Genomic DNA, 14,696 nt, shown 5'->3' with positions numbered 1-14,696 from the left:
TTGACCGTCTGCGGTGGACCCTGTTGGGGCTGTTGTAGATCTGACCCAGAGCTTCCATGGCAGCCTTGGAGTAAACAGTGCTGGTGATGAGGAAAACATGAGGCCCCCCTGAGAGCCACGGGCGGCTGTTTTCTGAGCCGCTGCTGACTTCTGGGGAGACTAGGGAGAGAGCTGAAGGCTGTGACTGGCTCCATTCATGCACAGGGTATGAGCCGCTCCCTGCTCCCTTGTTTTTGTTTAGCTAATTCATGGTGCAAAGGCTTTTTTTTTTTTTTTTTTTTGAGGCAGTCTTGCTCTATCGACCAGGCTAGAGTGTAGTGGTGCGATCTTGGCTCACTGCAGCCTCTGCCTCCCGGGTTCAAGCAGTTCTGCCTCAGCCTCCCGAGTAGCCTGGATTATAGGCCTGTACCACCATACCTGGCAATTTTGTATTTGTATTAGAGACAGGGTTTCACTATGTTGGCCAGGCTGGTCTTGAACTCCTGGCCTCCAGTGATCCACCTTCCTTGGCCTCCCGAACTGCTGGGATAACAGGCAAGAGCCACCATGCCCAGCCTGTACAAAGGCTTTGAAAATACATTGACTTTTTTTGGATGGCTATGAAGTCACTTTGCATTGCCAGTGAGAAAGGTATTAAGTAAGTAATGGCCCCTGTGTTATTTGTTTCTGGGATCCTAGACTCCTTTAGAAAAATTTCAAGAAACTTCTGAGCAGTGTCTGAAACAAAGGAAACTCTCTTTTCCCTGAAGGGACTGTTACAGATTTATCTTATGTCACCCAAAAATGATACATGGAAGTCCTAACCCCTAGTACCTCAGAGTGTGGCCTTCTTTGGAAATAAGGTTTTTACAGAGAAAATCAAATGAAAATGGGATCTGGAAAGTGGCACCTTATCCAGTATTACTGATGTCTTTATACTTTTTGTTCTTATTTTAATTTTCTTTCTTTTTTTTTTTTTTAACTAGTCAAGTGAAACAGTGGGAATGGAGAAGGAACAAAGGAATCTGTACCTGGTGGCCATCAGTTAGCTGCAAACGCTGCTGCGCTCGGACCAGCCGGGTGTCTTTAAAAGGAGGGGAAATATTTAAGTCAGGTGCAGTGGCTCACCCCTATGATACCAGCACTTTGGGAGGCTGAGGCAGGAGGATCATTTGAGGCTAGGAGTTCAAGGTTGCCTGGGGCAACATAGCAAGACCCCTGTGTCTACAAAAGATATTAAAAAAAATTAGCCCATGTGGTGGAGCACACCTCTGTGGTCCCAGCTACTCAGGGAGCTGATGGGGGAGGATCCCTTGAGCCCAGGAGTTGGAGGCTGCAATGAGCTCTTACCATGCTACTGCACTCCAGCCTGGACAACGAAGGGAGACCCTGTCTCAAAAACTTGGTGGGTGGGGGTGGAGATTTGGACACACATGCTCAGAGAGAAGACAAATTGCAATTCCCAGGCGAATGCCTCGGGCAGGCAGAGGAGTGAGGGCACCAGAGACCTCCTGCGGACCACGAGAAGCCAGAAGAGGCAAAGGGGGATTCCCTACATGTATCAGGAGTCGCTGGTCCTGCCAACACCTGGCTCTTGGACTTCCATCCTCCAGGACTGTGAGACAATAAGCGCCTGTTGTTTCAGCCACCCAGTTTGTGGGATTTTGTCACAGTGGCCCTAGGAGACCAATACGAGGAGCTTTGGGGTAACAGCCAGTTGCCCCTAAAGAGGACGTCTTCTTTCTGGAGGCCAGGGGAGAGGCCACCCTTTCCTCTTGATGTTCTTGCCTGGATGTTGGTCTTTGTACCCCTAGTTCCTGTGGGCCCTGCCAGCTTACCTCCCCACCGCTCAGGTGATGGGAGCCACCTGTCAGGCGCCCTGCACTGTAGAGCTGTCAGTGGGGTTTCACCCAGCATTTAGTTTTCTTCCAATCCCTAACTCCTAAGCTGTGCAGCCTGGCCAGGAGGAGCAGTGCGTTGAAACAGCACGTGGCCATGGCCACCAGGTCAAGGGCCTTGGGGACATGAAGTCGGGAGGTCCTGCCCTCCGCTCTCTGCAGCACCCTGAGCTCACTCAGCAGGGCTCCTGGAGGCCAAGCCAGTCCCCAGGAGCGCTGAGGAACTGGGAATGGGTGTGGGTCTGCAGGACAGAGCAGCTTCCACACCTGGGTTGTTGGGTGGGCTGGGAAAGGACACAGGGTAGACTGTGAAACTGAAGGTGACAAGTCCTAAAAAGATGAGAGGTCCAACCTGATGGGGGAGCTATGCAGGAGGGGGCTACATATGTCATGGAAGCATGCCCCTGTCACCTGGAGGTGTGACAGCTCAGAACCAACTCTTGCTCCCCGCAGGTCACAGGGACAGAGAGCCATTAGTTACGTTGGCAGCCTCAAGGCTTTGTTTGCTTGTGGTTTTGAGCTGGAGGCTGGGAATCTGGGCTGTGGATGCAGAGGGAGTGAGAGGTGTTAAAGGCATCTCTTGGGGACCTTGTGCATCAGGGAACAGGTAACAGATGCCTTTGAGTATCTTTAGAGGACATCCCACCCCAGGCTGTGGCCCAAGTCCTATCTCAGTTCTCTTCTGCTATGTACCAAACCATCCTGAAACCTCAGAAGCTTAAAACGATGAGGTTTTTTTTTTTTGTTTGTTTCTGTTTTGTTTTGTTTTTGATACAGAGTCTCGTTCTGTTGCCCAGGCTGGAGTGCAGTGGCATGATCTCGGCTCCCTGCAACCTGCGCCTCCCAGGTTCAAGCGATTCTCCTGTCTCAGCCTCCCAAGTAGCTGGGACTACAGGCGCATGCCACCATGCCTGGCTAATTTTTTGTATTTTTAGAAGAGACAAGGTTTCACCATGTTGGCCAGAATGGTCTCAATCTCTTGATCTCGTGATCTGCCCACCTCAGCCTCCCAGTGTGCTGGGATTACAGGCATGAGCCACTGTGTCCAGCCAAAATGATGAGTTTTTCTCACACTTCTGTGAGCTTACTGTTGGCTCTTCTGTGGGTGTCGCCTGGGCTGACTCACGTGCTTGTAGCCAGTGGTGGTTTGGCCAGAGCAGGGTGACCTGAGGGGCCCCTCCCTGGTGGCTGGATTCCAGCTGGGATGGCTGGGCATCCTCTCCACAGGGCGGTGCCTCCCGGGCTTCCTCTCTGCATGGTGGTCTCGGGGCTTTAAGGAGGACTAGCAGGACTACAAGACCTCTTGAGGCCCAGGCTCTGAAACTCTCACTGTCTCACTTCTGCAACAATCTGTTGGTCAAAGTCAAGTCACAAGATGCCTGGGAGGGGGAAACGGACTCCCCCTCAGAGTGGGAGGAGCAGAAACACGACATCGCAAAGGGGTGTGGGTCATGCCCCTCCTGGGATGCCAGGTGTGCAGGAGCTTTGGACTGAGCCGTGGATCCCTGAGTTCCCCAGAGGCCTCACTGGCACGCTGGTCACCTCTCCCTTCAATGCAGGTGGGCATGTTTAAGATCCACCCTGAGATTCCAGAAGCCCTTTCAGCTGAAGCCCGAGCCTTCATTTTATCCTGTTTCGAGCCTGACCCCCACAAACGTGCCACCACCGCTGAGCTACTCAGAGAGGGGTTCTTAAGACAGGTGAACAAGGGCAAGAAGAACCGAATTGCCTTCAAGCCCTCAGGTGAGGCCTCCTTGGACTGCTGGGGCGCTTCCCTGGCCGGGTGAACGCTGGGCCCCGGGCTCCTCTGCTGTTCAGGAGGGAGAGTTCCGGCTGGCCAGAGTGCTAGGCCACCCACGTCATGTCTGTTTTTGTGAAGAGTGACGGGGACTGTGCAGTAGGTTTGGAGGTTGTCACAGTCCAACCTATCAGTGCACGAGGATCTCCTGACAGAGGCCCAGGGAGTCTGGGCAGCTGGGCTGCCCTCTGCTGGAAGTGGTTCCTCCGGATTGGGAGGAGAGGGGAGGGAAGAGCTACCCCAGCTGGGGTTTCCGGTCTTCCCTTGTGCAGAGCCTGGGGCTTCGCTTTAGCAGACTGGCCTGTCACCCTGTGCCAGCCCTGACCTTGATGAAAGGATGTGTCAGTGAGGTTTGCCTGGGGTGTCTGTCCTGCAGGCCATCAAAGCCCAGTGACACCTTCTGGGGCAGTCAGTTCTAAGTGGCAGTGACGTAGAGTGGCCCCTGAGAAAGAGGCTGTTTGTCCTCTTTTCCCTGGTACGGATCAGGGTCAGAAGTTGCCACAGAGCGGCCCAGCAGCTTGCTCCATGAGGGACCCCGTCCCCCCTCCCACCCCCCGACTGCAGACACCTGAGTAGAAATGCAGCACCTGGGGCCTGTCCCCCCACCCGACCCTCATTTCTCCAGGATCCTGGGAGCCTGCGTGGTTCACCTGGGCTTGAGGGGCTGCCAGGGCTGAGCCTCACTCTGCCCCATCGGAGCCTCCCCATTCTGTGTCTGGCTGTCCCCTACAGAGGGTCCGCGGGGTGTCGTTCTGGCCCTGCCCACACAGGGGGAGCCCATGGCCACCAGCAGCAGCGAGCACGGCTCCGTCTCCCCGGACTCTGAGGCCCATCCCGATGCACTCTTTGAGAGGACCCGGGCACCCAGACCTCACCTTGGCCACCTTCTCAGGTACGTCCACGTCCTGTCCCTCTGCTGCGGGCCCCCGAGAAGGTGCTGGCAGTCTTCTGCCATGGGGCACCTCCCTGATCCTGGCCAGATGGCCACTGAGAGGTTTTGCTTCCCTTCTGCAGGGCAGTAGGGTGGCCTGGCGGCCCCATCCCAGCAGGAAGGGCACTCTGTTCACCTGCTGTCGCTTCCTGGCCCTCCCTGTCCTTTCATTCCCCAAGTGTATCCTCCCCCACTTCTCCTCTCCCCGTCTCGCCCCCCTCTCCCTCAGCACTTCCCCTTCTCTCTCCCCTCACCTCTCCCCCTCACCTACCCTAGACCTTCTGTCCCTTCATCTTCCGGCCCCCTCCTCCTCCCGTCCTCCTTTTCCTGCCTCTGTCTTCCTCCTTCCCCTGTCTCCCTTCCCTTCCCTCCCTTCCCTCTCCTCCTGCACTAGCCCCCTTCCCCTTCCCTCCTCCCCCTCTCCTGGGAGGTTCCTTTACCCTGCCTCCCCCTCCCTCTGCTCTCCCCCGTCAAGGCCAGTGCCGTGGGGGTTGACTTAGCACTACGTGTCCATGTCCTTCTTCTGGCAATTTCATCTTCTTGAGCACAGAGAGTGCGTCGCAGTTACCTCTCAGCCCCTCCTCCAGGGCATCCTAACATGACATACTCCCAGGGACAGCGCTCTGGAACGCACAGCAATTGTCACACGTGTTTGTCCACAGTGTTCCAGATGAGAGCTCAGCCTTGGAAGACCGGGGCTTGGCCTCGTCCCCAGAGGACAGGGACCAGGGCCTCTTCCTGCTACGCAAGGACAGTGAGCGCCGCGCCATCCTGTACAAAATCCTCTGGGAGGAGCAGAACCAGGTGGCTTCCAACCTGCAGGAGTGCGTGGCCCAGGTACCTGTCAGAGAGAGGCCACTGGTTCCTCCCGCTCCCTCTGCCCAGGTCCCAGTCCCAGACAGGTCCAGACAGGGACTGTGGCTCCTGCCACCCTGGAACATCTGCATAGTTACAGTGATCACCGTGAATGGCTTCCCAACGTCCTTCCTTTTCCCAACAAAACAAAAGAAAATACGAAGAAAAAAGCTCTGCCGAAACATGAATTTGCAGACACTGCAGTGATTCTAGGCGTTGGTGGGGCGGTGCTGCCCCCTGGTGGAAAACCAGCCAGATGGTAGCAGAAAGCCCGAAGCACCTTCTTTGGCCTCTCTCCTGATGGGGTTTTGAGTCCTGGAGTTAATCCCCAGCTGTAGGACATGTTAGAGCTACCCTCAGAAGCTGGGAGAACAGCCAGCCACCTTGGGGAGAGTGGTTATGGCTGAAAACAAGTGAGTTTGAACTAGGGCACAGGACTGGCAAACCGGTCCCCCTCCCTTCTTTCCGTTTATCTTTTTTTTAACCCCCCCCCCCCCCAAGACAGAGTCTCGCTCTGTCACCCAGGCTGCAGTGCGGTGGCATGATCTTGGCTCACTGCAACCTCCACCTCCTGGGTTCAAGTGATTCTCCTGCCTTAGCCTCTGGAGTAGCTGGGATTATAGGTGTGTACCATCACACCTGGCTAATTTTTTTGTATTTTTAGTAGAGACGGGGTTTCACCATGTTGGCTAGGCTGGTCTCAAACTCCCGACCTCGTGATCCGACCACCTCAGCCTCCCAAAGTGCTGAGATTACAGGCGTGAGCCACTGCGCCCAGCCCTTTATCTTATTATTATTTTTGAGACATTCTCACTCTGTCCCCCAGGCTGGAGTGCAGCGGCGTGACCTTGGCTCACTGCAACCTCCGCCTCCTCCCAGGTTCAAGTGATTCTCCTGCCTCAACTTTCTGAGTAGCTGGGATTACAAGGTGCCCGCCACCACGCCCAGCTAATTTTTGTATTTTTTGTAGAGACGGGATTTCACCATGTTGGCCAGGCTGGTCTCTAACTCCTGACCTCGGCTGATCCACCTGCCTAGACCTCCCGAAGTGCTGGGATTACAGGTGTGGGCCACCATGACCAGACTCCCTCCCTTATTTCGGATGGAAAAGGGCTTTTTAGGAAGAGGCCGATGCTCTGCTATGAACTATGTCTGTGTCCTTGATGGGGGCTCTTACAAGGGCTTAAACAGGAAGCCATTCACTGAAGGGCTTAGCTGTGTACCCACCAGGAAGAAGGGGCCAGAACCCTGACAGGAAGGTTATGTAGGGAATTCCTGGAATAGACAGAGACCCCTTCTCACCCGGGGCTTCCACAAGCTCCTTAAAAAATGGACCATCTCGTTTCCCACAGTAATGTTCTGAGTTCTTGCTCTCTCTCTCCGACTGACTCAATGGAAATGATTTGTGTGTGTGGTCAGAGTTCCGAAGAGCTGCATCTCTCAGTTGGCCACATCAAGCAAATCATTGGCATCCTGAGGGACTTTATCCGCTCCCCGGAGCACCGGGTGATGGCGACCACGATATCAAAGCTCAAGGTGGACCTGGACTTTGACAGCTCATCCATCAGTCAGATTCACCTGGTGCTGTTTGGATTTCAGGATGCCGTAAGTGCTCCATCCGGCCCTAGGGACCCCACATCAGGCGTCCTCAAACTTCTTACACAGGGGGCCAGTTCACTGTCCCTCAGACCGTTGGAGGGCCGCCACATACTGTGATCCTCTCACTGACCACCAATGAAAGAGGTGCCCCTTCCTGAAGTGCGGCGGGGGGCCGGATAAATGGCCTTAGGGGGCCGCATGCGGCCCGAAGGCCATAGTTTGGGGACGCCTGCCCCAGATCATGGAATTCAGTTATCGTCTCCTCCCATAGCCCCCACCTGTTCTTAACTGTGTACACCCGAATCCCGAGCTTCAGCGGCTCCTCCTAAACAATGAAGTCCAGGAAATGGCATCTGTGTGAGCGGGCCGACTGCATGCGGCCCCCAGGAGGATGAGTATAGGTTGCTGTGATTCTCCGTGCAATGCACTGGAAATCTGGATTTTTGTGATTTCTTCGGTAGGTAAATAAAATCTTGAGGAACCACTTAATTAGGCCCCACTGGATGTTTGCAATGGACAACATCATCCGCCGAGCAGTGCAGGCTGCAGTCACCATTCTCATCCCAGGTGAGCGTCCCGTTTGTGGTCAAGGGCAGCTTTAGGCCATGAAAAGGTAAGACATGTCCCCTTCATGTAACAATTGTTGCCTTTCTCTTTTCCATCTTGGTTATCTACTTTCTTGCAATTAAATGCATGCTGTCATAGACCTCTTCCGGGGCCGATTCTGTGGTTCTGAGAGTATCTTACAGTGTTGTATTTACGTGTCCCCGAAGCATAATGGTGACTGCATATAAACTCAACTCATGATCTCAAAAGGGAGCATGGGGCTGGGTGCAGTAGCTCACGCCTGTAATCCCAACATTTTGAGAGGTTGAGGCAGGTGGATCACCTGAGGTCAGGAGTTCAAGACCAGCCTGGCCAACATGGTGAAACCCCATCTCCGCTAAAAATGCCAAAAATTTAGCTGGGCACGGTGGCGCACGCCTGTAGTCCCAGCTACTAGAGAGGCTGAGCGGGGAGAATTGCTTGAACCCAGGTGGTGGAGGTTGCAGTGAGCCAAGATCGTGCCACTGCACTCTAGCCTGGGCAGCAGAGTAAGACTCCATCTTAATTAAATAAAAATAAATAAATAAATAAAATAAAAAGGGAGCATGATAAATGAATGAATGAATGAATAAGTTAAATAAAAAGGGAGCATGGGGCCAGAGGGGAACAATCCTCCAGTCCCCTGGTATCCACCTCAGCGTGCCCTCAGGAATACCTTCCCTGTAGTCTCAGCTACTCAGGAGGCTGATGCATGAGAATCACTTGAACCCAGGAGGCAGAGGTTGCAGTGAGCTGAGATCACGTCACTGCACAGCCTGGGTGACAAAAGTTAAGACTCTGTGTAAAAAAAAAAAACAAACTTTGCTTTTTGTATGTTTCGTTTTTGAAATGTTACCAAAGTTGATTATCTTTCTCTGGCTACTTCTTCCTGCTAAGGGAGGCTTTATAGCCCATTCTGTTGCCATCACTGTTTCCCCCTTTCCTTCAGCCCCTTGCTGATCGGCTCCGGCCCGCCCTCCTGAGTGTACTGTGTAGCCTAGGCTCCGCTGCAGGACGGGCTTGGGAAACCTCAGCGCTTAATTCCTCTCCCACTCCAAGCAGACACCTTCTGTAGTAACATGGCACAGGCTTGGGTGGCCTGGCTGTACCTTTTATTTTTGATATGGAGCCTTGCTCTGTCCCCTAGGCAAGACTGCAGTGGCTCGGTGTCGGCTCACTGCAACCTCCACCTCCTGGGTTCAAGTGATTCTCATGCATCAGCCTCCTGAGTAGCTGGGATTACAGACGCACACACTATCATGCCTGGCTAATTTTTGTATCTATTTTTTAGAAGAGATGGGGTTTCACCATGTTGGCCAGGCTGGTCTTGAACTCCTGACCTCAAGTGACCCACCCAGCTCAGCCTCCCAAAGTGCTGGGATTACAGGCGTGAGCCACTGCACCAGGCCTGGTTATACCTGTTGAATGCTGGCCTTGGCCAACTTCACATCCTTAAGCCTCAGTTTCTTCCTCTGGAAAGCGTGATCAGCTTATACACTGCAGAAAACCAAATGGAATGGTCTCCTCTGTTTGTAAAGTCAGTAGTCCCCTGATGGATCATGGCACGGGCCAGGCCAGCTTCCTAACAGCCGGGTTTGCTGTCCCAGGGCGTTTGGCGTTTGCGACCCCAGTCCCTGTTGACCGTGTAGACATGCTGGTTTGCTCACCATGGTCACGTCTTGTATGATTCACAGAGCTCCGAGCCCACTTTGAGCCTGCCTCTGAGGCCGAAGGGGTAGATAAGGACACAGATGAAGCAGAAGAGGGCTATCCCCCAGTGGCCGGACCTGGCCAGGAGCCCCAGCCTCACCAGCAGCACCTGAGCCTCCAGCTGGGTGAGCTCAGGCAGGAGACCAACAGGTGAGGAGCTTCCGGGCCCTCCACTGGGAGCAGGGGCTGGGACAGTGGCCTGAGCCACCAAGATGCTGATTAATCGGTTTGGTTGTTGAGTGTGTCACCCAGCTCTTAGGAAAACGCAGCTTCATCTGTGAACTGGGTAAAGGCGTACTCTCAGCCTCAATTGAGGGACTAGAGGAATACCTTTTTTTTTTTTTTTTAAAGTCAGAATCAGAGAGGTGTAGTACCTTGCCCCAGGCCACACAGAAATTACCCATACTAAAGGCAGCAGCATCTCTGAAATCTTTCTCTGTCTCTCTTCACCAAGACAGGGCCCCTGGCATGGTATGTGGTCTCACAGGTGCAGCAGCCTGCCCCTGCAGAAGTAGCGGGCTTTGGGGGTTGGGTAGCCTGAATCAGGAGAACTGCTTGAACCCAGGAGGCGGAGGTTAAAGTGGGCCGAGATCGCGCCATTGCACTCTAGCCTGGGCAACAAGAGTGAAACTCCATCTCAAAAAAAAAAAAAAAAAAAAAGAATAAATATCTGTGAAATGAGTAAAAATATTCCCATTTGCTCTTGGGAATCACATTATCAGCTGCGTGATTGGGTTTTTTAAAGTAATCCATAGTTATAGCAAACAAGTTGGTACTCAGTCCAAATGACACTTCGTTGCTGTGTGATCATGGGCGAGTGATGCTGATGACTATTTCACTGGCAGACAAGGGGCCAGCTACATATTTTGGATGAAAAGTTGTTTGTGCTGTCAGGGATCTCTCAAGTTCAATCTTAGACAGATCATCTAATCATTTCTTTTTTAAAAGACCCAGAGTTTTAGTTAAATGGTAGAGGTGGCAACATTTTGAAACTTTTAAAAACAAAACAGATATTAAAGTTGGTAATAATACCTAGTATTTCTTTAATAGTTTTTCCCTGTAAATTGTTTTTTAAGTTCAGGGGTACAAGTGCAGATTTGGTACACAGGTAAACGTGTGTCATGGGGTTTGTTGTACAGATTGTTTCACCACCCAGGTATTAAGCCCAGTACCCAGTAGTTATTTTTCCTGATCCTCTCCCTCCTGCCACCCTCTGATAGGCCCCAGTGTGTGCTGATCCCCTCTGTGTGTCCATGTGTTCTCATCATTTAGCTCCCTCTAAGTGAGAACATGTGGTATTTGGTTTTCTGTTCCTGTTAGTTTGCTAAGGATAATGGCCTCCAGCTCAACCATGTCCCTGCAAAGGACATGATCTTGTTCCTTTTTTATGGCTGCATAGTATTCTATGGTGTGCATGTACCACATTTTCTTTACCTAGTCTATCATTGATGGACATTTAGGATGGTTCCATGTCTTCACTATGGTGAACAGTGTGATATAAATATAAATCATTCTATTATCAAGATACATGTACAACATACATGTGCATGTATCTTTATAACAGAATGATATATATTCCTTTGGGTATAAATCTAGTAATGGGGTTGCTGGGTCGCCCAGTAAGATTTATCATCACCAAAGTCATAAATTCATTGTATGTGTGTTTGAAGGTTATTCCTCTCCACTGTTGATAGTCATGTTATTTTCCAGTCTCAGTGGTTAGACAGTGGCCAGTCTGTGAATGGCATTGATGTGAACTGCACGTTCCTGCATAGGGTACCTATCCTTGTGTGTATTAGTCTGTTTTCATGCTGCTGATAAAGACAAATGTGAAAGTTGGGAATTTATAAGAAAAAGAGGTTTAATGGACTAACAGTTCCACATGGCTGGGGAGGCGTCACAATCATGGTGAAAGGCACGTCTTCCAGGGCAGCAGATAAGAGAATGAGAGCCAGGCGAAAGAGGCTTCCCTTTATAAAACCATCAGATCTCCTGAGACTTATTCACTACCATGAGAACAGCGTGGGGGAACCACCCTCATGATTCATTTATCTCCCACTGGGTTCCTCCCACAACATGAGGGTACTGCAGGAACTACAATTCAAGATGAGATTTGGGTGGGGACACCCAAACCATATCACTGTGTTATGCAGCGCCTTGGCTGTGGGGCAGTTGAGCAGAGCTGAAGGAAGATGGCACCTCTTGGACAGGATGATGTGTCTGTCCTGATGAATGACAGTACTGAGAGCCTTTCCTGCTGGATACAGGCAAGAGCTTGAGCTGTCTCCTTCACTAACGCAGGAGGAGGACTCCTACAGAGACCAGAATGAAGGCAGGCAGGGGAGGGCTGTGAGAGGACTTCAGTTTGCTGAGTGCCAGTGTCTCCTCTTCGCTGTTGCACTAGGGTGGAAGTGTTCTCTTCTCCCCACCCCACTTTGCCACCAAATAACCCATGAGTTCCTGTGTTTGCATCTCTCTACTATGCAGTGACTTCTCATGGCAACTTCAGTAATTACCTTCAGCCATTCAGTAATTTCTCTTTCTTTCTTTTCTTTCTTTTTGAGATGGAGTTTTTCCTCTGTTGCCAGGCTGGAGTGCAGTGGCACGATCTTGGTTCACTGCAACCCCCACCTCCCGGGCACAAGGGATTCTCCTGCCTCAGCCTCCTGAGTACCTGGGACCACAGGCGCCTGCCACCATGCCCAGCTAAATTTCCTAGTTTTAGTAGACACGGGGTTTCAGTAAGTTCAGTAAAGCTGAGTTCTACATTCCCAAGTTCACCAGCATGGATCATATTAAAGGAACACACAGTTAAGAAACAAATTCTGTGTACCAGGTATGTGAGTAAACAACAGAAGTGTGAGAGCCAAGGCCCTTGGCCCCTGGAGGTTTGCTGAAAAACGCCGGCACGAGGCTGATTAGAGAAAAGGCATGCAAATATATTTAATACGCATACACGGGAGCCTTCAGCATGAAGACCCAAAGATCCAGGGGAAATTGTCCATTTTTATGCTTAGGCTTAACAAAGTATGGAGAGCTGTGGAGAAACAGGGATAAAAAGGGCCTGATCGAATGCTGATAGACTGAGTGGGGAAACCCAGCAAGGCCTGTCTGTCTAGATTCTTCTCGGGCTCTCTGAGCAGCATTCTTTTCTCCTGGATGTGGGGCAGGACCCTCTGGAATGGGGGTCTTAATGACCTATAGTCAAACAAACTAGGTCGAAGAACTTTTTTTTTTTTTTTTGGAATGGAGTCTGGCTCTGTCGTCCAGGCTGGAACAGCGGTGCGATGTCAGCTCACTGCAACATCCGCCTCCTGGGTTTGAGCAATTCTTCTGCCTCAGCTTCCCCAGTAGCTAGGATTACAGGCAAGCACCACCATGCCTGACTAATTTTTTATTTTTAGTGGAGATGGGGTTTCGCCATGTTGGCCAGGCTGGTCTCAAACTCCTGATCTCAGGTGATCCGCCTGCCTCGACCTCCCAAAGTGCAGGGATTATAGGCATGAGCCACCACGCCTGACCTGAGGAATTTCTTTGTGACCAATTTTTACACAGAAAGGCGGAGGTAAGGTTAGTGTCATATTTTCAGGGGTTTTGGCTGGCTTTGGGGAGAAGTTCTGGTTTCTATGCCCCACTTTGGGGAAGGGGGATTCTAGTTTTTATGGCGCCTAGGGGAGAATGGGACTGAGAGAAGGAGGCAGGAGGCGGTCAGGGGAACCTGCTGCTGCTGAGGCCATTTGGGGGCACTGTTGTCTAAGCCCCAAGAAAAGCTAGACATGGCTCCAGTGTGCCAGCCCTCTCCCCCAAGGCATGCTATCCCCAAGCTGGCACGTGGGGACTCGGAAGTTTGAGGCACAACTGTGCCTAAGAGCCCAGAGAGCTGTGAGCAAGACTGGGTGTCAGGAGGAGGTCCTATGGCAAGAGCCTAGCCTGTGGCCTCTTGGCGCTACTGCTCTGCCTCAGTGACCTCAGCCGCAAAATGGGGGTTTAGAGCAACTGGTGCTCCCTAGAAGTGCCGTAAGGCGTCAGCGATTGAATTCATGCAGTGTTTGGCGCTGTCCGGAATTCTAGGTAGGAAGTGCTTGGTGGATGTTGGCAGGGGCCTTTGTGCTATCTCTCACTGTCCCTGTCCTGCCCCAGCTATTATATCAGAAGCTAGGAGCTGCCGGGTGTGGTGGCTCATGCCTGTCAAGGGGAGAAAAACATAAGGTTCCCCTCCGCAGACTGGAGTCTGACTCACAGAACCTGCAGAAACACGTTTCCCTCTCTAGGCTGACTCTTAGACTTGGCCCATTTTGCACTTTTTCAGTGTCTAATGTATGCACAGCAGATGCTTGAGTTAAATTGAATGGTGTTGAATGCTCTCTGGATAATGGCTCTTTTTTTTTTTTTAACCAGACTTTTGGAACACCTAGTTCAAAAAGAGAGAGAGTACCAGAATCTTCTGCGGCAAACTCTAGAACAGAAAACTCAAGAATTGTATCACCTTCGGTTAAAATTAAAATCGAATTGTGAGTAATTTTCCACTTGCTCTTAGGTGTGTTTGAGGCAGAGACTTTAAAATCTAGCTGATATTCTAGTTAGCTTTGCTTTGAAGAAATAGTTGAGGTTATCTTCTGTTACACCAGGACTCCAGTAGATTTTAGACTACTCGATAATAAAAAGGGATTGCCGATACATTCAGCAACATGGCTGCATTATAAATGCAATATGCTAAGTGAAAGAGCTAGATTCACAGCCAGTGTGGTGGCTCGTGCCTGTAATCCCAGCACTCTGGGAGGACAAGGCTAGCAGATCACTTGAGCCCAGGAGTTCAAAACCAGCCAAGGCAATAGGGCAAAACCCCGTCCCTACAAAAAATACAAAAAAATCCAGTGGGCTTGGTGTTTGTGCACCTGGTAGTCCTAGCTACTCAGGAGGCTGAGGTGGGAGGATCACCTGAACCCAGATGGTCGAGGCTGTGGTGAGCCGATATTCTAGTTAGCTTTGCCACTGTAGGTCTATGCCACTGTACTCCAGCCTAGGTGACAGTGAGACCATCTCAAAAAAGAAAAAAAATATATTCAAAAGGCCACATACCATGATGTCTTTTCCTCCAGAAAAGGCAAAACTACAGGGACAGAATCAGAAGAGGGAGGAGAGGGGACTGATTGTACAGGGCACACGAGGGCTTTTGGGAGTGATGGTCATTTCTCATCTGTGCTGCCACCTTCACAGCACACTGGACACTTAAAAAGGGTGCTTTACTGCATAAGTACATAAATATGCCTCTGTCAGCCGACATTCATTTTGGGCCACTTAGAAACGAGCTCCAGAGCTACCTCTTGGAATGTGGACCAGA

At 51.4% G+C, this 14,696-nt stretch overlaps 1 protein-coding gene across 1 annotated transcript in view; it reads left to right on the top strand.

Annotated features, from left to right (window-relative positions):
• The window catches only part of MAP3K15 (mitogen-activated protein kinase kinase kinase 15), a 156,313-nt gene that overhangs the window by 140,439 nt on the left and 1,178 nt on the right, over positions 1 to 14,696 (top strand). Inside the window, exons 20-26 of the mRNA XM_003924113.4 lie at positions 3,437 to 3,620; positions 4,408 to 4,567; positions 5,269 to 5,443; positions 6,881 to 7,066; positions 7,522 to 7,627; positions 9,340 to 9,505; positions 13,754 to 13,866. Of these exons, the coding sequence (XP_003924162.1) occupies positions 3,437 to 3,620; positions 4,408 to 4,567; positions 5,269 to 5,443; positions 6,881 to 7,066; positions 7,522 to 7,627; positions 9,340 to 9,505; positions 13,754 to 13,866 (1,090 nt within the window). The remainder of the gene's footprint in view (positions 1 to 3,436; positions 3,621 to 4,407; positions 4,568 to 5,268; positions 5,444 to 6,880; positions 7,067 to 7,521; positions 7,628 to 9,339; positions 9,506 to 13,753; positions 13,867 to 14,696) is intronic.

This window comes from Saimiri boliviensis, chromosome X (genome assembly GCF_048565385.1).
Source record: "Saimiri boliviensis isolate mSaiBol1 chromosome X, mSaiBol1.pri, whole genome shotgun sequence".
NCBI lineage: Eukaryota > Metazoa > Chordata > Mammalia > Primates > Cebidae > Saimiri > Saimiri boliviensis.
The sequence above is the reverse complement of the archived record's forward strand: the minus strand, read 5'-3'. Positions and strand labels throughout refer to the sequence as shown.